This window comes from Oncorhynchus clarkii, chromosome 10, assembly GCF_045791955.1.
Source record: "Oncorhynchus clarkii lewisi isolate Uvic-CL-2024 chromosome 10, UVic_Ocla_1.0, whole genome shotgun sequence".
NCBI lineage: Eukaryota > Metazoa > Chordata > Actinopteri > Salmoniformes > Salmonidae > Oncorhynchus > Oncorhynchus clarkii.
In genome coordinates, this window is record NC_092156.1 from 57616960 (window position 1) to 57642130 (window position 25171).

Sequence of the window (25171 nt, forward strand, 5' to 3'; positions counted from 1 at the left end):
CAGCTGCTCCCACCACAACCACAGCTGCTCCCACCACAACCACAGCTGATCCCACAACAACCACAGCTGCTCTCACAACAACCACAGCTGCTCTCACAACAACCACAGCTGCTCCCACAACAACCACAGCTGCTCCCACAACACCCACAGCTGCTCCCACAACAACCACAGCTGCTCTCACAACAACCACAGCTGCTCCCACAACAACCACATGTGCTCCAACAACAACCATACAATCTCCAACGACAACTACAATTGAGGCTACAACAACCACAGATAATCCAACAACAACCACAACTGATCCCACATCAACCACACCTTCTCCAACATCAACCACAGCTGCTCCCACAACAACCACAACACCCACATCAGCTCCCACAGCAACCACAGCTGCTTCAACAGCAACCACAGAATCTTCCACAACAACTACAGCTGCTCAACCAACAACCACAGCTTCTCCCACAACAACAACACCGGCTCCCGAAACAACCATAGATGCTCCCAAAACAAACACAGCTGCTCCCACAACAATCCCAGCTGCTCCCACAACATCAACAGCTGATCGCACAACAACCACAGCTGTTCTCACAACAACCACAGCTTCTCCAACAACAACCACAGCTGCTCCAACAACAACCACAGCACCTCCCACAACAACCACAGCTTCTCCCACAACAACCACAGCTGCTCCCACAAAAACCACAGCTGCTCCAACAACAACCACAGCTGCTCCCAGAACAACCACAGCTGCTCCCACAACAACCACAGCTTCTCCCACAACAAACACACCGGCTCCCGAAACAACGACAGATGCTCCAACAACAACCACAGCTGCTCCCACAACAACCGCAGCTGCTCCCACAACAATCACATCTGATCCCATATCAACAACAGCTGCTCTCCCAACAACCACAGTTGCTCCCACAACAAACACAGCGGCTCCCACAACAACCACAGCTAATCCCACAACAACCACAGCTGCTACAACAACAACCACAGAATCTACCACAACAATCACAACTGCTCCAACAACAACCACAGCTTCTCCAACAACAACCACAGCTGCTCCAACAACAACCACAGCACCTCCCACAACAACCACAGCTTCTCCCACAACAACCACAGCTGCTCCCACAACAACCACAGCTGCTCCCACAACAACCACAGCTGCTCCCACAACCACCACAGCTGCTCCCACAACAACCACAGCTTCTCCCACAACAAACACACCGGCTCCCGAAACAACCACAGATGCTCCAACAACAACCACAGCTGCTCCCACAACAACCGCAGCTGCTCCCACAACAATCACATCTGATCCCATATCAACAACAGCTGCTCTCCCAACAACCACAGTTGCTCCCACAACAAACACAGCGGCTCCCACAACAACCACAGCTACTCCCACAACAACCACAGCTGCTACAACAACAACCACAGAATCTACCACAACAACCACAACTGCTCCAACAACAACCACAGCTGCTCCCACAACAACCACAGCTGCTCCCACCACAACCACAGCTGCTCCCACAACAACCACAGCTGATCCCACAACAACCACAGCTGCTCTCACAACAACCACAGCTGCTCCCACAACAACCACAGCTGCTCCGACAACAACCACAGCTGCTCCCACAACAACCACAGCTGCTCTCACAACAACCACAGCTGCTCCCACAACAACCACATCTGCTCCCACAACAACCATACAAGCTCCAACGACAACTACAATTGAGGCTACAACAACCACAGATAATCCAACAACAACCACAACTGCTCCCACATCAACCACACCTTCTCCAACATCAACCACAGCTGCCCCCACAACAACCACAACACCCACATCTGCTCCCACAGCAACCACAGCTGCTTCAACAGCAACCACAGAATCTTCCACAACAACTACAGCTGCTCCCCCAACAACCACAGCTTCTCCCACAACAACCACACCGGCTCCCGAAACAACCATAGATGCTCCCAAAACAACCACAGCTTCTCCCACAACAACCACACCGGCTCCCGAAACAACCATAGATGCTCCCAAAACAACCACATCTTCTCCCACAACAATCCCAGCTGCATCAACAGCTGATCGCACAACAACCACAGCTGTTCTCACAACAACCACAGCTTCTCCAACAACAACCACAGCTGCTCCAACAACAACCACAGCACCTCCCACAACAACCACAGCTTCTCCCACAACAACCACAGCTGCTCCCACAACAACCACAGCTGTTCCCACAACAACCACAGCTGTTCCCACAACAACCACAGCTGCTCCAACAACAACCACAGCTGCTCCATCAACAAACACAGCTGCTCCAACAACAACAACAGCTGCTCCCACAACAACCACAGCTGCTCCCAGAACAACCACAGCTGATCCCACAACAAGCACAGCTGCTCTCACAACAACCACAGCTGCTCCCACAACAACCACAACTGCTCCCACAACAACCACAGCTGATCCCACAACAACCACAGCTGCTCTCACAACAACCACAGCTGCTCCCACAACAACCACATCTGCTCCCACAACAACCATACAAGCTCCAACGACAACTACAATTGAGGCTACAACAACCACAGCTGATCGCACAACAACCACAGCTGATCCCACAACAACCACAGCTGCTCATACAACAACCACAGCTGCTCCAACAACAAACACAGCTGCTCCAACAACAACAACAGCTGCTCCCACAACAACCACAGCTGCTCCCAGAACAACCACAGCTGATCCCACAACAAGCACAGCTGCTCTCACAACAACCACAGCTGCTCCCACAACAACCACAACTGCTCCCACAACAACCACAGCTGATCCCACAACAACCACAGCTGCTCTCACAACAACCACAGCTGCTCCCACAACAACCACATCTGCTCCCACAACAACCATACAAGCTCCAACGACAACTACAATTGAGGCTACAACAACCACAGCTGATCGCACAACAACCACAGCTGATTCCACAACAACCACAGCTGCTCATACAACAACCACAGATACTCCCACAACAACCACAGCTGCTCCAACAACAACAACAGAATCTACCACAACAACCACAGTCGCTGCCACAACAACCACAGCTGTTCCCACAACAACCACAGCTGCTCCCACAACAACCACAGCTGTTCCCACAACAACCACAGCTGCTACGACAACAACCACAGCTGCTCACACGACAACCACAGCTGCTCACACAACAACCACAGCTACTCCCACAACAACCACAGCTGTTCCCACAACAACCACTGCTGCTACGACAACAGCCCCAGATGTTCCAACAACAACCACATCTTCTCCAACAACAACCACAGCTGCTCCAACAACAACCACAGCACCTCCCACAACAACCACAGCTTCTCCCACAACAACCACAGCTGCTCCCACAACAACCACAGCTGTTCCCACAACAACCACAGCTGTTCCCACAACAACCACAGCTGCTCCAACAACAACCACAGCTGCTCCAACAACAAACACAGCTGCTCCAACAACAACAACAGCTGCTCCCACAACAACCACAGCTGCTCCCAGAACAACCACAGCTGATCCCACAACAAGCACAGCTGCTCTCACAACAACCACAGCTGCTCCCACAACAACCACAACTGCTCCCACAACAACCACAGCTGATCCCACAACAACCACAGCTGCTCTCACAACAACCACAGCTGCTCCCACAACAACCACATCTGCTCCCACAACAACCATACAAGCTCCAACGACAACTACAATTGAGGCTACAACAACCACAGCTGATCGCACAACAACCACAGCTGATCCCACAACAACCACAGCTGCTCATACAACAACCACAGCTGCTCCAACAACAAACACAGCTGCTCCAACAACAACAACAGCTGCTCCCACAACAACCACAGCTGCTCCCAGAACAACCACAGCTGATCCCACAACAAGCACAGCTGCTCCCACAACAACCACAGCTGCTCCCACCACAACCACAGCTGCTCCCACAACAACCACAGCTGATCCCACAACAACCACAGCTGCTCTCACAACAACCACAGCTGCTCCCACAACAACCACAGCTGCTCCGACAACAACCACAGCTGCTCCCACAACAACCACAGCTGCTCTCACAACAACCACAGCTGCTCCCACAACAACCACATCTGCTCCCACAACAACCATACAAGCTCCAACGACAACTACAATTGAGGCTACAACAACCACAGATAATCCAACAACAACCACAACTGCTCCCACATCAACCACACCTTCTCCAACATCAACCACAGCTGCCCCCACAACAACCACAACACCCACATCTGCTCCCACAGCAACCACAGCTGCTTCAACAGCAACCACAGAATCTTCCACAACAACTACAGCTGCTCCCCCAACAACCACAGCTTCTCCCACAACAACCACACCGGCTCCCGAAACAACCATAGATGCTCCCAAAACAACCACAGCTTCTCCCACAACAACCACACCGGCTCCCGAAACAACCATAGATGCTCCCAAAACAACCACATCTTCTCCCACAACAATCCCAGCTGCATCAACAGCTGATCGCACAACAACCACAGCTGTTCTCACAACAACCACAGCTTCTCCAACAACAACCACAGCTGCTCCAACAACAACCACAGCACCTCCCACAACAACCACAGCTTCTCCCACAACAACCACAGCTGCTCCCACAACAACCACAGCTGTTCCCACAACAACCACAGCTGTTCCCACAACAACCACAGCTGCTCCAACAACAACCACAGCTGCTCCATCAACAAACACAGCTGCTCCAACAACAACAACAGCTGCTCCCACAACAACCACAGCTGCTCCCAGAACAACCACAGCTGATCCCACAACAAGCACAGCTGCTCTCACAACAACCACAGCTGCTCCCACAACAACCACAACTGCTCCCACAACAACCACAGCTGATCCCACAACAACCACAGCTGCTCTCACAACAACCACAGCTGCTCCCACAACAACCACATCTGCTCCCACAACAACCATACAAGCTCCAACGACAACTACAATTGAGGCTACAACAACCACAGCTGATCGCACAACAACCACAGCTGATCCCACAACAACCACAGCTGCTCTCACAACAACCACAGCTGCTCCCACAACAACCACAGCTGCTCCGACAACAACCACAGCTGCTCCCACAACAACCACAGCTGCTCTCACAACAACCACAGCTGCTCCCACAACAACCACATCTGCTCCCACAACAACCATACAAGCTCCAACGACAACTACAATTGAGGCTACAACAACCACAGATAATCCAACAACAACCACAACTGCTCCCACATCAACCACACCTTCTCCAACATCAACCACAGCTGCCCCCACAACAACCACAACACCCACATCTGCTCCCACAGCAACCACAGCTGCTTCAACAGCAACCACAGAATCTTCCACAACAACTACAGCTGCTCCCCCAACAACCACAGCTTCTCCCACAACAACCACACCGGCTCCCGAAACAACCATAGATGCTCCCAAAACAACCACAGCTTCTCCCACAACAACCACACCGGCTCCCGAAACAACCATAGATGCTCCCAAAACAACCACATCTTCTCCCACAACAATCCCAGCTGCATCAACAGCTGATCGCACAACAACCACAGCTGTTCTCACAACAACCACAGCTTCTCCAACAACAACCACAGCTGCTCCAACAACAACCACAGCACCTCCCACAACAACCACAGCTTCTCCCACAACAACCACAGCTGCTCCCACAACAACCACAGCTGTTCCCACAACAACCACAGCTGTTCCCACAACAACCACAGCTGCTCCAACAACAACCACAGCTGCTCCATCAACAAACACAGCTGCTCCAACAACAACAACAGCTGCTCCCACAACAACCACAGCTGCTCCCAGAACAACCACAGCTGATCCCACAACAAGCACAGCTGCTCTCACAACAACCACAGCTGCTCCCACAAAAACCACAACTGCTCCCACAACAACCACAGCTGATCCCACAACAACCACAGCTGCTCTCACAACAACCACAGCTGCTCCCACAACAACCACATCTGCTCCCACAACAACCATACAAGCTCCAACGACAACTACAATTGAGGCTACAACAACCACAGCTGATCGCACAACAACCACAGCTGATCCCACAACAACCACAGCTGCTCATACAACAACCACAGCTGCTCCAACAACAAACACAGCTGCTCCAACAACAACAACAGCTGCTCCCACAACAACCACAGCTGCTCCCAGAACAACCACAGCTGATCCCACAACAAGCACAGCTGCTCTCACAACAACCACAGCTGCTCCCACAACAACCACAACTGCTCCCACAACAACCACAGCTGATCCCACAACAACCACAGCTGCTCTCACAACAACCACAGCTGCTCCCACAACAACCACATCTGCTCCCACAACAACCATACAAGCTCCAACGACAACTACAATTGAGGCTACAACAACCACAGCTGATCGCACAACAACCACAGCTGATTCCACAACAACCACAGCTGCTCATACAACAACCACAGATACTCCCACAACAACCACAGCTGCTCCAACAACAACAACAGAATCTACCACAACAACCACAGTCGCTGCCACAACAACCACAGCTGTTCCCACAACAACCACAGCTGCTCCCACAACAACCACAGCTGTTCCCACAACAACCACAGCTGCTACGACAACAACCACAGCTGCTCACACGACAACCACAGCTGCTCACACAACAACCACAGCTACTCCCACAACAACCACAGCTGTTCCCACAACAACCACTGCTGCTACGACAACAGCCCCAGATGTTCCAACAACAACCACATCTTCTCCAACAACAACCACAGCTGCTCCAACAACAACCACAGCACCTCCCACAACAACCACAGCTTCTCCCACAACAACCACAGCTGCTCCCACAACAACCACAGCTGTTCCCACAACAACCACAGCTGTTCCCACAACAACCACAGCTGCTCCAACAACAACCACAGCTGCTCCAACAACAAACACAGCTGCTCCAACAACAACAACAGCTGCTCCCACAACAACCACAGCTGCTCCCAGAACAACCACAGCTGATCCCACAACAAGCACAGCTGCTCTCACAACAACCACAGCTGCTCCCACAACAACCACAACTGCTCCCACAACAACCACAGCTGATCCCACAACAACCACAGCTGCTCTCACAACAACCACAGCTGCTCCCACAACAACCACATCTGCTCCCACAACAACCATACAAGCTCCAACGACAACTACAATTGAGGCTACAACAACCACAGCTGATCGCACAACAACCACAGCTGATCCCACAACAACCACAGCTGCTCATACAACAACCACAGCTGCTCCAACAACAAACACAGCTGCTCCAACAACAACAACAGCTGCTCCCACAACAACCACAGCTGCTCCCAGAACAACCACAGCTGATCCCACAACAAGCACAGCTGCTCCCACAACAACCACAGCTGCTCCCACCACAACCACAGCTGCTCCCACAACAACCACAGCTGATCCCACAACAACCACAGCTGCTCTCACAACAACCACAGCTGCTCCCACAACAACCACAGCTGCTCCGACAACAACCACAGCTGCTCCCACAACAACCACAGCTGCTCTCACAACAACCACAGCTGCTCCCACAACAACCACATCTGCTCCCACAACAACCATACAAGCTCCAACGACAACTACAATTGAGGCTACAACAACCACAGATAATCCAACAACAACCACAACTGCTCCCACATCAACCACACCTTCTCCAACATCAACCACAGCTGCCCCCACAACAACCACAACACCCACATCTGCTCCCACAGCAACCACAGCTGCTTCAACAGCAACCACAGAATCTTCCACAACAACTACAGCTGCTCCCCCAACAACCACAGCTTCTCCCACAACAACCACACCGGCTCCCGAAACAACCATAGATGCTCCCAAAACAACCACAGCTTCTCCCACAACAACCACACCGGCTCCCGAAACAACCATAGATGCTCCCAAAACAACCACATCTTCTCCCACAACAATCCCAGCTGCATCAACAGCTGATCGCACAACAACCACAGCTGTTCTCACAACAACCACAGCTTCTCCAACAACAACCACAGCTGCTCCAACAACAACCACAGCACCTCCCACAACAACCACAGCTTCTCCCACAACAACCACAGCTGCTCCCACAACAACCACAGCTGTTCCCACAACAACCACAGCTGTTCCCACAACAACCACAGCTGCTCCAACAACAACCACAGCTGCTCCATCAACAAACACAGCTGCTCCAACAACAACAACAGCTGCTCCCACAACAACCACAGCTGCTCCCAGAACAACCACAGCTGATCCCACAACAAGCACAGCTGCTCTCACAACAACCACAGCTGCTCCCACAACAACCACAACTGCTCCCACAACAACCACAGCTGATCCCACAACAACCACAGCTGCTCTCACAACAACCACAGCTGCTCCCACAACAACCACATCTGCTCCCACAACAACCATACAAGCTCCAACGACAACTACAATTGAGGCTACAACAACCACAGCTGATCGCACAACAACCACAGCTGATCCCACAACAACCACAGCTGCTCATACAACAACCACAGCTGCTCCAACAACAAACACAGCTGCTCCAACAACAACAACAGCTGCTCCCACAACAACCACAGCTGCTCCCAGAACAACCACAGCTGATCCCACAACAAGCACAGCTGCTCTCACAACAACCACAGCTGCTCCCACAACAACCACAACTGCTCCCACAACAACCACAGCTGATCCCACAACAACCACAGCTGCTCTCACAACAACCACAGCTGCTCCCACAACAACCACAACTGCTCCCACAACAACCACAGCTGATCCCACAACAACCACAGCTGATCGCACAACAACCACAGCTGATTCCACAACAACCACAGCTGCTCATACAACAACCACAGATACTCCCACAACAACCACAGCTGCTCCAACAACAACAACAGAATCTACCACAACAACCACAGTCGCTGCCACAACAACCACAGCTGTTCCCACAACAACCACAGCTGCTCCCACAACAACCACAGCTGTTCCCACAACAACCACAGCTGCTATGACAACAACCACAGCTGCTCACACGACAACCACAGCTGCTCACACAACAACCACAGCTACTCCCACAACAACCACAGCTGTTCCCACAACAACCACTGCTGCTACGACAACAGCCCCAGATGTTCCAACAACAACCACATCTTCTCCAACAACAACCACAGCTGCTCCAACAACAACCACAGCACCTCCCACAACAACCACAGCTTCTCCCACAACAACCACAGCTGCTCCCACAACAACCACAGCTGTTCCCACAACAACCACAGCTGTTCCCACAACAACCACAGCTGCTCCAACAACAACCACAGCTGCTCCAACAACAAACACAGCTGCTCCAACAACAACAACAGCTGCTCCCACAACAACCACAGCTGCTCCCAGAACAACCACAGCTGATCCCACAACAAGCACAGCTGCTCTCACAACAACCACAGCTGCTCCCACAACAACCACAACTGCTCCCACAACAACCACAGCTGATCCCACAACAACCACAGCTGCTCTCACAACAACCACAGCTGCTCCCACAACAACCACATCTGCTCCCACAACAACCATACAAGCTCCAACGACAACTACAATTGAGGCTACAACAACCACAGCTGATCGCACAACAACCACAGCTGATCCCACAACAACCACAGCTGCTCATACAACAACCACAGCTGCTCCAACAACAAACACAGCTGCTCCAACAACAACAACAGCTGCTCCCACAACAACCACAGCTGCTCCCAGAACAACCACAGCTGATCCCACAACAAGCACAGCTGCTCTCACAACAACCACAGCTGCTCCCACAACAACCACAACTGCTCCCACAACAACCACAGCTGATCCCACAACAACCACAGCTGCTCTCACAACAACCACAGCTGCTCCCACAACAACCACATCTGCTCCCACAACAACCATACAAGCTCCAACGACAACTACAATTGAGGCTACAACAACCACAGCTGATCGCACAACAACCACAGCTGATTCCACAACAACCACAGCTGCTCATACAACAACCACAGATACTCCCACAACAACCACAGCTGCTCCAACAACAACAACAGAATCTACCACAACAACCACAGTCGCTGCCACAACAACCACAGCTGTTCCCACAACAACCACAGCTGCTCCCACAACAACCACAGCTGTTCCCACAACAACCACAGCTGCTACGACAACAACCACAGCTGCTCACACGACAACCACAGCTGCTCACACAACAACCACAGCTACTCCCACAACAACCACAGCTGTTCCCACAACAACCACTGCTGCTACGACAACAGCCCCAGATGTTCCAACAACAACCACATCTTCTCCAACAACAACCACAGCTTCTCCCACAACAACCATACAAGCTCCAATGACAACTACAACTGGGGCTACAACAACAACAGATACTCCAACAACAACCACAACTTCTCCTACATCAACATCTTCTCCAAAAACAACCACAGCTGCTCCCACGACAACCACATCCTTCCCCACAACACCCACATCTGATCCCACAGCAACCACAGCTGCTTCAACAGCAACCACAGAATCTTCCACAACAACTACAGCTGCTCCCCCAACAACCACAGCTTCTCCCACAACAACCACAAATGCTGCCAAAACAACCACAGCTGCTCCCACAACAATCCCAGCTGCTCCCACAACATCAACAGCTGCTCGCAGAACAACCATAGCTGTTCCCACAACAACAGCAGCTGTTTCCACAACAACCACAGCTACTCCAACAACAACCACAACTGCTCCAACAACAACCACAGCTGCTCCAACAACAAACGCAGCTGCTCCCACAACAACCACAGCTTCTCCCACAACAACCACAGCTGCTCCCACAACAACCACAGCTGTTTCCACAACAACAACAGCTTCTCCAACAACAACCACAGCTGCTCCAACAACAACCACAGCTGCTCATACAACAACCACAGCTACTCCCACAACAACCACAGCTGCTCCAACAACAACAACAGAATCTACCACAACAACCACAGTCGCTGCCACAACAACCACAGCTGTTCCCACAACAACCACAGCTGCTCCCACAACAACAACAGCTGTTCCCACAACAACCACAGCTGCTACGACAACAACCACAGCTGCTCCAACAACAACCACAGCTGCTCACACAACAACCACAGCTGCTCCCACAACAACCACATCCTTCCCCACAACACCCGCATCTGCTCGCACAGCAACCACAGCTGCTTCAACAGCAAACACAGAATCTTCCACAACAACTATAGCTGCTCCCCCAACAACCACAGCGTCTCCCACAACAACTACAGATGCTCCCAAAACAACCACAGCTGATCCCACAACAATCCCAGCTGCTCCCACAACATCAACAGCTGCTCGCACAACAACCATAGCTGTTCCCACAACAACCACAGCTGTTCCCACAACAACCACAGCTACTCCAACAACAACCACAACTGCTCCAACAACAACAACAGCTGCTCCAACAACAAACACAGCTGCTCCCACAACAACCACAGCTTCTCCCACAACAACCACAGCTGCTCCCACAACAACCACAGCTGTTTCCACAACAACAACAGCTTCTCCAACAACAACCACAGCTGCTCCAACAACAACCACAGCTGCTCATACAACAACCACAGCTACTCCCACAACAACCACAGCTGCTCCAACAACAACAACAGAATCTACCACAACAACCACAGTCGCTGCCACAACAACCACAGCTGTTCCCACAACAACCACAGCTGCTCCCACAACAACCACAGCAGTTCCCACAACAACCACAGCTTCTACGACAACAGCCCCAGATGTTCCAACAACAACCACATCTGCTCCAACAACAACCATAGCTTCTCCCACAACAACCACAGCTGCTCCCACAACAACCACATCTGTTTCCACAACAACCACAGCTTCTCCAACAACAACCACAGCTGCTCCAACAACAACCACAGCTGCTCACACAACAACCACAGCTACTCCCACAACAACCACAGCTGCTCCAACAACAACAACAGAATCTACCAGAATAACCACAGTCGCTGCCACAACAACCACAGCAGTTCCCACAACAACCACAGCTGCTTCCACAACAACCACAGCTGTTCCCACAACAACAACAGCTGCAACGACAACAGCCCCAGATGTTACAACAACAACCACAGCTGCTCCCACAACGACCATAAAAGCTCCAACGACAACTACAATTGGGGCTACAACAACCACAGATACTCCAACAACAACCACAACTGCTCCCACATCAACCACACCTTCTCCAACAACAACCACAGCTGCTCCCACAACAACCACATCCTTCCCCACAACACCCACATCTGCTCCCACAGCAACCACAGCTTCTCCCACAACAACCACAGATGCTCCCAAAACAACCACAGCTGCTCCCACAACAATCCCAGCTGCTCCCACAACATCAACAGCTGCTCGCACAACAACCATAGCTGTTCCCAAAACAACCACGGCTGTTCCCACAACAACCACAGCTACTCCAACAACAACCACAACTGCTCCAACAACAACCACAGCTGCTCCAACAACAACCACAGCTGCTCCCACAACAACCACAGCTCCTCCCACAACAACCACAGCTGCTCCCACAACAACCACAGCTGTTTCCACAACAACCACAGCTTCTCCAACAACTACAGCTGCTCCCCCAACAACCACAGCTTCTCCCACAACAAACACACCGGCTCCCACAACAACCACAGATGCTCCCAAAACAACCACAGCTGCTCCCACAACAATCCCAGCTGCTCCCACAACATCCACAGCTGCTCGCACAACAACCACAGCTGTTCCCACAACAACCACAGCTGTTCCCACAACAACCACAGCTGCTCCGACAACAACCCCTGATGTTCCAACAGCACCAACATCTGCTCCAACAACAACCACAGCTTCTCCCACAAAAACCATACAAGCTCCAACGACAACAACAATTGGGGCTATAGCAACCACAGATACTCCAACAACAACCACAACTGCTCCAACAACAACAACAGAATCTACCACAACAACCACAGTCGCTGCCAATACATCCACAGCTGTTCCCACAAGAACCACAGCTGCTCCCACAACAACTACAGCTGTTCCCACAACAACCACAGCTGCTACGACAACAGCCCCAGATGTTCCAACAACAACCACGTCTGCTCCAACAACAACCATAGCTTCTCCCACAACGACCATAAAAGCTCCAACGACAACTACAATTGGGGCTACAACAACCACAGATACTCCAACAACAACCACAACTACTCCCACATCAACCACACCTCCAACAACAACCACAGCTTCTCCCACAACAACCACATCCTTCCCCACAACACCCACATCTGCTCCCACAACAACCACAGCTGCTTCAACAGCAACCACAGAATCTTCCACAACAACTACAGCTGCTCCCCCAACAACCACAGCTTATCCCACAACAACCACAGATGCTCCCAAAGCAACCACAGCTGCTCCCACAACAATCCCAGCTGCTCCCACAACATCCACAGCTGCTCGCACAACAACCACAGCTGTTCCCACAACAACCATAGCTGTTCCCACAACAACCACAGCTGCTCCAACAACAACCACAGCTGCTCCCACAACAACCACAGCTTCTCCAACAGCTGCTCCCACAACAACCACAGCTTCTCCAACAACAACCACAGCTGCTCCCAAAACAACCACAGCTGTTCCCACAACAACCACAGCGGCTACGACAACAGCCCCAGATGTTCCAACAACAACCACATCTGCTCCAACAACAACCATAGCTTCTCCCACAACGACCATAAAAGCTCCAACGACAACTACAATTGGGGCTACAACAACCACAGATACTCCAACAACAACCACAACTGCTCCCACAACAACCACAGCTGCTCCCACAACAAACACAGCGGCTCCCACAACAACCACAGCTGCTCCCACAACAACCACAGCTGCTCCACCACCAACCACAGAATCTCCCACAACAACCACAGTCAACACTTTAAAAACCACCAAATCTCCAACAGCAACCACAGCTGGTCTCACAACAACCACAGCTGCTCCAACAACAACCACAGCTGCTCCCACAACAACTACAGCTGCTCCCACAACAACCATAGCTGCTCCCACAACAACCACAGCTGCTCCCACAACAACCACAGCTGCTCCAACAACAACCACAGCTAATCCCACAACAACGACAGCTACTTACACAACATCCTCAGGTGTTCCAACAGCAACAACAGCTGCTCCGTCAAAAACCACAGAATCTCCCACAACAACCACAGATGCACCCACAACAACCATAGCATTTCCAACATCAACGCCAGCTGCTCCCATAACAACCACAGCTGCTCTTACAACAACCACAGCAACTTTCACAACAATCACAGCTGCTCAAACAACAACCACAACTGCTCCAACAACAACCACAGCTATTCCCACAACAAACACAGCGGCTCCCATAACAACCACAGCTGTTCCCACAAAAACCACAGCTGCTACGACAACAACCCCAGATGTTCCAACAACAACCACATCTGCTCCAACAACAACCACAGCTTCTCCCACAACAACCATACAAGTTCCAACGACAACTACAATTGGGGCTACAACAGCCACAGATGCTCCCACAACAACCACAACTTCTCCCACATCAACCACACCTTCTCCAACAACAGCCACATCTGCTCCCACAACAACCACAGCAGCTCCAAAGACAACTACAACTGAGGCTACAGCAACCACAGACACTCCAACAACAACCACAGCTGCTCCCACAAAAACCACAGCTGCTCCATCAACAACCACAGCTAATCCCACAACAACGACAGCTATTTACACGACATCCTCAGATGTTCCCACATTAACCACAGCTTCTTCAACAGCAACCACAAGATCTTCCACAACAACTACAGCTGCTCTGCCAACAACCACATATGCTCCCACATCAACCACTTCTGCTCCCACAACAACCACAGCTGCTCCCACAGAAACAGCATATGCTCCCACATCAACCACTTCTGCTCCCACAACAACCACAACTGCTCCCACAACAACCACAGCTGCTCCAGCAACAACCACAGCTGCTCAAGCAACAACAACATCTGCTGCCACAACAACCATTTCTGCTCCCACAACAACCACAGCTGCTCCAGCAACAACCACAGCTGCTCAAGCAACAACAACATATGCTCCCACAACAACCACTTCTGCTCCCACAACAACCACAGCTGCTCCAGCAATAACCTCAGCTGCTCAAGCAACAACAACATATGCTGCCACAACAACCACTTCTGCTCCAACAACAACCACAGCTGCTCCCAAAACCACCACAGCTGCTGCCACAACAACCACAGTTGCTCCAAGAACAACAACAGCTGCTCTTACCACAGTTACAACTGGTTCTTCAACCACTATCACAACACCGGCCCCTCCACCACCAGAGGTGAAGTTGGAGTTCAAATTGGAGCAAAACTTCACAGCAGATTTGAATAATGTTTCTTCACCAGAGTTCAAAGAATTAGCAAATACTGTGTCTACAGCGGTAAATACTGTTTTACTTTCATTTTCAACCCTTTTAATATCATACTTTTAGATTCCCTAACAAAAAAAGGTTTAGTCTAGTCAATTCAGTAATCAAAATATCATGTTATTAAATGCAGGGAATAAAATCTAAAACTATTCTGCTCAATGATTGCTTGGACTGAATTTAAATGATTGATTGATATATTGATTTAGAAGTAGTTTGCAAGTAATGAAGAAAATATTTCAAAATGATAAGCAAACCTTTAAATTAGGGTTAGGGTGAGTTGTAAAGTATATTTCAATGTAAAACCTTCGCAATGTCTCAGGACATATTCATGTATAAATTATGATATATTCATATTATTTTTTTACAGCTGGAAATTGTGTACAAAAGTAAATATGGATCCAGTTTCATTCGCATAGAAGTTATAGGTTTCAGGTAAGAAGTAATTCTAAGCATTTTTTTCTGACATCGTGTTTGGGGTTCTATTTAAGTTAGAAGTCATTTGTTTAATTGTTCATATTTATCATAGCATTTCAAAATGAATCTGATCTGTTGATGAAATCATAATTTAAAATAATAATTGTGGTTGTTTTCCAGTCAAGGTTCAGTTGTGGTAATCACTAAGCTGGTATTTAACGATACCAGTGTAGTCCCTGCGACCAGTGATGTGGCTGCCACGATGACAGAGGCAGTTTCAAGCAACAGCTCTAATTTCTCTCTCCCAGTGAACACAGCCTCCATTGTGGCAACAAGTAAGACACACATATTATTTGCACTAGTTGTTCATCACAGATTTCCTGTTACTAATTTGTTATAACATATCAGTTCATTATAACTTGCATATGCAAGGAATGGTTCATTCAAGACTGTGCAATTCTATTAAAATAAATCACAACGTAGGTGGTGTGATCCGGTCCCAAACAGGTGACGAAGGTCATTTCCATTTAACTACGTAGCCTGGAGTTGATTATCTGTCTTTTATTATTGCTACTTGACATAGAAAACAAACTAACAAATGTGGTTGTAAAAATGTTTCATTCTGAAGAGAAAACCCATTGCCTTCTTATCTTATGCTCAACAACAAGAAGCAAAACTGGGTAACCCTACGTCCTCAGCACTGTTGATGAAACATCTGTAACTTTGTTGACTGGGTTTTATGTCAGAATTTGTTTAGAGTTGTACACAATTTTTAGCCACTGTACAGTTAATAAGATTTAGGTATAATGGAATCCTATAGAACACCATTGGATCAATCAGAATAGAAAACCTAACAATCCATTTTATAATTACAGAGGTCATTGTACCAACACAACCCCCAGCAGCCACAACTCCAACTTCAGCTGTGGATACAACAACTACAGCTGCTCCTACATCAACCACAGCGGTTACACAAACAACAACAGCTGGTCTCAAAACAACCATAGAAGCTCTAACAACAACTACAATTGGGGCAACAACAACCACAGATACTTCAAAAACAACGACAGCTGTTCCCACAACAACCACGGCTACTCCGACAACAACCCCAGATGTTCCAAACACAACCACAACTCTTCCAACAACAACCACAGTTGCTCCCACAACAAACACAGATACATCCACAACAACCACAGCCATCCCCTCAACACTCACTGCTGCTCCCACAACAAACACAGCAGCTCCAACGACAACTACAATTGGGGCTACAACAACCACAGATACTCCAACAACAACCAAAACTGCTCCCACATCAACTACAGCTCCTCCAACAACAACCACAGCTGTTCCCACAACAACCACAGAATCTCCCAAAACAACCAAAGCTTCTCCCACAACAACCACAGCTGCTCCCACAACAACCACAGCGGTTCCCAAAACAACCACAGCTGCTCCCACAACAACCACAGCTGTTCCCACAACAACCACAGAATCTCCCACAACAACCACAGTCGCTACTTCAAAAACCACAGCTGCTCCAACAACAAAAAGAGCTGTTCCCACAACAACCACAGCTGTTCCCACAACAACCACAGCTGCTCCCACAATAACCACAGCTGCTCCCAAAACAACCACAGCGGTTCCCACAACAACCACAGCTGCGCCAACAACAACCCCAGATGTTCCAACAACAACCACATCTGCTCCAAAAACAACCACAGCTGTTCCCACAACAACCACGGCTACTCCGACAACAACCCCAGATGTTCCAAACACAACCACAACTCTTCCAACAACAACCACAGTTGCTCCCACAACAAACACAGATACATCCACAACAACCACAGCCATCCCCTCAACACACACTGCTGCTCCCACAACAAACACAGCAGCTCCAACGACAACTACAATTGGGGCTACAACAACCACAGATACTCCAACAACAACCAAAACTGCTCCCACATCAACTACAGCTCCTCCAACAACAACCACAGCTGTTCCCACAACAACCACAGAATCTCCCAAAACAACCAAAGCTTCTCCCACAACAACCACAGCTGCTCCCACAACAACCACAGCGGTTCCCAAAACAACCACAGCTGCTCCCACAACAACCACAGCTGTTCCCACAACAACCACAGAATCTCCCACAACAACCACAGTCGCTACTTCAAAAACCACAGCTGCTCCAACAACAAAAAGAGCTGTTCCCACAACAACCACAGCTGTTCCCACAACAACCACAGCTGCTCCCACAATAACCACAGCTGCTCCCAAAACAACCACAGCGGTTCCCACAACAACCACAGCTGCGCCAACAACAACCCCAGATGTTCCAACAACAACCACATCTGCTCCAACAACAACCCCAGCTGCTCCAACAACAACCTCAGCTGTTCCCACAACAACCACAGCTGCTCCCACAACAACCACAGCTGCTCTCACAACAACCACAGCTGCTCCCACAACAACCACAGCTGTTCCAACAACAACCACAGAATCTCCCACAACAACCACAGTCGCTACTTCAAAAACCACAGCTGCTCCCACAACAACCACAGCTGCTCCCACAACAACCACAGCTGCTCCAACAACAACCACAGCTTCTCCCACAACAACCACAGCTGTTCCCACAACAACCACAGCTGCTCCCACAACAACCACAGCGGTTCCCAAAACAACCACAGCTGCACCCACAACAACCACAGCTGTTCCCACAACAACCACAGCTGCTCCCACAATAACCACAGCTGCTCCCAAAACAACCACAGCGGTTCCCACAACAACCACAGCTGCGCCAACAACAACCCCAGATGTTCCAACAACAACCACATCTGCTCCAACAACAACCCCAGCTGCTCCAACAACAACCTCAGCTGTTCCCACAACAACCACAGCTGCTCCCACAACAACCACAGCTGCTCTCACAACAACCACAGCTGCTCCCACAACAACCACAGCTGTTCCAACAACAACCACAGAATCTCCCACAACAACCACAGTCGCTACTTCAAAAACCACAGCTGCTCCCACAACAACCACAGCTGCTCCCACAACAACCACAGCTGCTCCAACAACAACCCCAGATGTTCCAACAACAACCACATCTGCTCCAACAACAACCACAGCTTCTCCCACAACAACCATACAAGCTCCAACGACAACTACAATTCGGGCTACAACAATCACAGATACTCCAACAACAACAACAGCTGCTCCAACAACAACCCCAGATGTTCCAACAACAACCACATCTGCTCCAACAACAACCACAGAATCTCCCACAACAACCACAGCTGCTCCCACAACAACCACAGCTGCTCTCACAACAACCTCAGCTGCTCCCACAACAACCACAGCTGTTTCCAGAACAACCACAGCTGCTCCCACAACAACAAGAGCTGTTTCCACACCAACCACAGCTGTTCCCACTACAACCACAGCTAATCCCACTACAACCACAGCTGCTCCCACAACAACCACAGCGGTTCCCACAACAACCACAGCTGCTCCAACAACAATCCCAGTTTTTCCCACAACAACCATACAAGCTCCAAAGACAACTACAATTGGGGCTACAACAAACACAGATATTCCAACGACAACCACAACTGCTCCAACATCAACCATAGCTTCTCCAACAGCAACCACAGCTGTTCCCACAACAACCACGGCTAGTCCGACAACAACCCCAGATGTTCCAACCACAACCACAACTCTTCCAACAACAACCACAGCTGCTCCCACAACAAACACAGATACATCCACAACAACTACAGCCATCTCCTCAACACTCACTGCTGCTCCCACAACAACAACAGCAGCTCCAATGACAACTACAATTGGGGCTACAACAACCAAAGATACTCCAACAACAACCAAAACTTCTCCCACATCAACTACAGCTTTTCCAACAACAACCACAGCTGTTCCCACAACAACCACAGAATCTCCCACAACAACCACAGTCGCTACTTCAAAAACCACAGCTGCTCCAACAACAACCAGAGCTGTTCCCACAACAACCACAGCTGTTCCCACAACAACCACAGCTGCTCCCACAACAACCACAGCTGCTCCCACAACAACCACAGCGGTTCCCACAACAACCAGAGCTGCTCCAACAACAACGCCAGATGTTCCAACAACAACCACATCTGCTCCAACAAAAACCACAGCTTCTCCCACAACAACCATACAAGCTCCAACGACAACTAAAATTGGGGCTACAACAACCACAGATACTCAACAAACAACCACAACTGCTCCCACAACAACCACAGCGGTTCCCACAACAACCACAGCTGCTCCAACAACAACTCCAGATGTTCCAACAACAACCACATCTGCTGCAACAACAACCACAGCTTCTCCCACAACAACCATACAAGCTCCAACGTCAACTACAATTGGGGCAACAAAAACCACAGATACTCCAACAACAACCACAACAGCTCCCACATCAACCACACCTTCTCCAACAACAACCACAGCTGCTCGCACAACAACCACATCCATCCCCACATCTGCTCCAACGACAACCACAACTGCTCCCACATCAACCATAGCTTCTCCAACAGCAACCACAGCTGTTCCCACAACAACCACGGCTACTCCGACAACAACCCCAGATGTTCCAACCACAACCACAACTCTTCCAACAACAACCACAGCTCCTCCCACAACAACCCCAGATGTTCCAACAACAACCACATCTGCTCCAAAAACAACCACAGCTTCTCCCACAACAACCACAGCTGCTCCAATAACAACCCCAGATGTTCCAACAACAACCACATCTGCTCCAACAACAACCACAGCTTCTCCCACAACAACCACAGCAGCTCCAACGACAACTACAATTGGGGCTACAGCAACTACAGATACTCCAACGACATCCAAAACTGCTCCCACATCAACTACAGCTCCTCCAACAACAACCACAGCTGTTCCCACAACAACCACAGAATCTCCCACAACAACCACAGTCGCTACTTCAAAAACCACAGCTGCTCCAACAACAACCAGAGCTGTTCCCACAACAACCAGAGCTGCTCCACCAACAACGCCAGATGTTCCAACAACAACCACATCTGCTCCAACAAAAACCACAGCTTCTCCCACAACAACCATACAAGCTCCAACGACAACTAAAATTGGGGCTACAACAACCACAGATACTCAACAAACAACCACAACTGCTCCCACAACAACCACAGCGGTTCCCACAACAACCACATCTGCTGCAACAACAACCACAGCTTCTCCCACAACAACCATACAAGCTCCAACGACAACTACAATTGGGGCTACAACAACCACAGATACTCCAACAACAACCACAGCTGCTCCCACAACAAACACAGATACATCCACAACAACCACAGCCATCCCCTCAACACTCACTGCTGCTCCCACAACAACCACCGCAGCTCCAATGACAACTACAATTGGGGCTACAACAACCACATATACTCCAACAACAACCAAAACTGCTCCCACATCAACTACAGCTCCTCCAACAACAACCACAGCTGTTCCCACAACAACCACAGAATCTCCCACAACAACCACAGTCGCTACTTCAAAAACCACAACTGTTCCCACAACAACCACAGCTGTTCCCACAACAACCACAGCTGCTCCCACAACAACCACAGCTGCTCCCACAACAACCACAGCGGTTCCCACAACAACCACAGCTGTTCCAACAACAACCCCAGATGTTCCAACAACAACCACATCTGCTCCAACAACAACCACAGCTTCTCCCACAACAACCATACAAGCTCCAACGACAACTACAATTGGGGCTACAACAACCACAGATACTCCAAAAACAACCACAACTGCTCCCACAACAACCACAGCGGTTCCCACAACAACCACAGCTGCTCCAACAACAACCCCAGATGTTCCAACAACAACCACATCTGCTCCAAAAACAACCACAGCTTCTCCCACAACAACCACAGCTGCTCCAACAACAACCCCAGATGTTCCAACAACAACCCATTCTGCTCCAACAACAACCACAGCTTCTCCCACAACAACCACAGCAGCTCCAACGACATCTACAATTGGGGCTACAGCAACTACAGATACTCCAACGACAACCACAGCTGTTCCCACAACAACCACGGCTAGTCCGACAACAACCACATCTGCTCCAACAACAACCACAGCTTCTCCCACAACAACCATACAAGCTCCAACGTCAACTACAATTGGGGCAACAAAAACCACAGATACTCCAACAACAACCACAACAGCTCCCACATCAACCACACCTTCTCCAACAACAACCACAGCTGCTCGCACAACAACCACATCCATCCCCACATCTGCTCCAACGACAACCACAACTGCTCCCACATCAACCATAGCTTCTCCAACAGCAACCACAGCTGTTCCCACAACAACCACGGCTACTCCGACAACAACCCCAGATGTTCCAACCACAACCACAACTCTTCCAACAACAACCACAGCTCCTCCCACAACAACCCCAGATGTTCCAACAACAACCACATCTGCTCCAAAAACAACCACAGCTTCTCCCACAACAACCACAGCTGCTCCAATAACAACCCCAGATGTTCCAACAACAACCACATCTGCTCCAACAACAACCACAGCTTCTCCCACAACAACCACAGCAGCTCCAACGACAACTACAATTGGGGCTACAGCAACTACAGATACTCCAACGACATCCAAAACTGCTCCCACATCAACTACAGCTCCTCCAACAACAACCACAGCTGTTCCCACAACAACCACAGAATCTCCCACAACAACCACAGTCGCTACTTCAAAAACCACAGCTGCTCCAACAACAACCAGAGCTGTTCCCACAACAACCAGAGCTGCTCCACCAACAACGCCAGATGTTCCAACAACAACCACATCTGCTCCAACAAAAACCACAGCTTCTCCCACAACAACCATACAAGCTCCAACGACAACTAAAATTGGGGCTACAACAACCACAGATACTCAACAAACAACCACAACTGCTCCCACAACAACCACAGCGGTTCCCACAACAACCACATCTGCTGCAACAACAACCACAGCTTCTCCCACAACAACCATACAAGCTCCAACGACAACTACAATTGGGGCTACAACAACCACAGATACTCCAACAACAACCACAGCTGCTCCCACAACAAACACAGATACATCCACAACAACCACAGCCATCCCCTCAACACTCACTGCTGCTCCCACAACAACCACCGCAGCTCCAATGACAACTACAATTGGGGCTACAACAACCACATATACTCCAACAACAACCAAAACTGCTCCCACATCAACTACAGCTCCTCCAACAACAACCACAGCTGTTCCCACAACAACCACAGAATCTCCCACAACAACCACAGTCGCTACTTCAAAAACCACAACTGTTCCCACAACAACCACAGCTGTTCCCACAACAACCACAGCTGCTCCCACAACAACCACAGCTGCTCCCACAACAACCACAGCGGTTCCCACAACAACCACAGCTGTTCCAACAACAACCCCAGATGTTCCAACAACAACCACATCTGCTCCAACAACAACCACAGCTTCTCCCACAACAACCATACAAGCTCCAACGACAACTACAATTGGGGCTACAACAACCACAGATACTCCAAAAACAACCACAACTGCTCCCACAACAACCACAGCGGTTCCCACAACAACCACAGCTGCTCCAACAACAACCCCAGATGTTCCAACAACAACCACATCTGCTCCAAAAACAACCACAGCTTCTCCCACAACAACCACAGCTGCTCCAACAACAACCCCAGATGTTCCAACAACAACCCATTCTGCTCCAACAACAACCACAGCTTCTCCCACAACAACCACAGCAGCTCCAACGACATCTACAATTGGGGCTACAGCAACTACAGATACTCCAACGACAACCACAGCTGTTCCCACAACAACCACGGCTAGTCCGACAACAACCACATCTGCTCCAACAACAACCACAGCTTCTCCCACAACAACCATACAAGCTCCAACGACAACTAGAATTGGGGCTACAACAACCACAGATACTCCAAAAACAACCACATCTGCTCCAAAAACAACCACAGCTTCTCCCACAACAACCACAGCTGCCCCAACAACAACCCCAGATGTTCCAACAACAACCACATCTGCTCCAACAACAACCACAGCTTCTCCCACAACAACCACAGCAGCTCCAACGACAACTACAATTGGGGCTACAGCAACTACAGATACTCCAACAACAACCACAACTGCTCCCACATCAACTATAGCTTCTCCAACAACAACCACAGCTGTTCCCACAACAACCACGGCTAGTCCGACAACAACCCCAGATGTTCCAACCACAACCACAACTCTTCTAACAACAACCACAGCTGCACCCACAACAAACACAGATACATCCACAACAACCACAGCCTTCCCCACAACACTCACATCTGCTCCCACAACAACCACAGCAGCTCCAACGATAACTACAATTGGGGATACAGGAACTATAGATACTCCAACTCCAACCGCAACTGCTCCCACATCAACCATAGCTTCTCCAACAACAACAACAGCTGTTCCCACAACAACTACAGCTGCTCCCACAACAAACACAGCTTCTCCAACAACAACCACAGCTGCTCCCACAACTACTAAAGTTGGTCTCACAACAACCCCAGCTGCTCCAACAACAACCTCAGCTATTCCCACAACAACCACAGCTGCTCCCACAACAACCACAGAATCTCCCACAACAACCACAGTCGCTACTTCAAAAACCACAGCTGCTCCCACAGCAACCATAGCTGCTCTCACAACAACCACAACTTCTCTCACCACAACCACAGCTGTTCCAACAACAACCACAACTGCTCCAACAACAACCACAGCTGTTCTTTCAACCACAGCTGTTCCCACAGCAAGCACAGATGCTCCCACAACAACCACTGCTGCTCCAACAACAACCACAGCTGCTCCCACAACAACCACAGCTACTCTAACAACAACCACAGCTTTTCTGACCACATTTACAACTGGTTCTTCAACCACTACCACAACACCGGCCCCTCCAC

The 25171-nt window shown here is 49.8% G+C and overlaps 1 protein-coding gene across 1 annotated transcript; it reads left to right on the forward strand.

Annotated features, from left to right (window-relative positions):
- Positions 1 to 1251: 1251 nt before the first annotated feature.
- LOC139419285 (putative uncharacterized protein DDB_G0282133) lies at positions 1252 to 24755 on the forward strand. The gene is made up of 20 exons (XM_071169236.1): positions 1252 to 1355; positions 12085 to 12573; positions 12736 to 12927; positions 13018 to 13601; positions 13654 to 13736; positions 13792 to 13877; positions 13981 to 14172; positions 15010 to 15395; positions 15451 to 15680; positions 16036 to 16100; positions 16958 to 18477; positions 19642 to 19759; positions 20366 to 21069; positions 21111 to 21156; positions 21260 to 22228; positions 22292 to 22887; positions 22929 to 22974; positions 23078 to 24046; positions 24191 to 24424; positions 24485 to 24755. Exons 1-20 carry the CDS (start codon positions 1252 to 1254, stop codon positions 24753 to 24755), a joined length of 7884 nt encoding a protein of 2627 aa, XP_071025337.1.
- Positions 24756 to 25171: the final 416 nt, after the last annotated feature.

Coding starts and splice junctions, on each gene's coding strand:
- LOC139419285 (XM_071169236.1), top strand. CDS start 1,252: ATGCTCCAACAACAACCACAGCTGCTCCCACAACAACCGCAGCTGCTC. Junction 1,356..12,084: donor CTGCTCTCCCAACAACCACA/GTTGCTCCCACA, acceptor CAACAACCACAG/CTGCTCACACAACAACCACA. Junction 14,173..15,009: donor TCCAACAGCAACCACAGCTG/GTCTCACAACAA, acceptor CATTAACCACAG/CTTCTTCAACAGCAACCACA.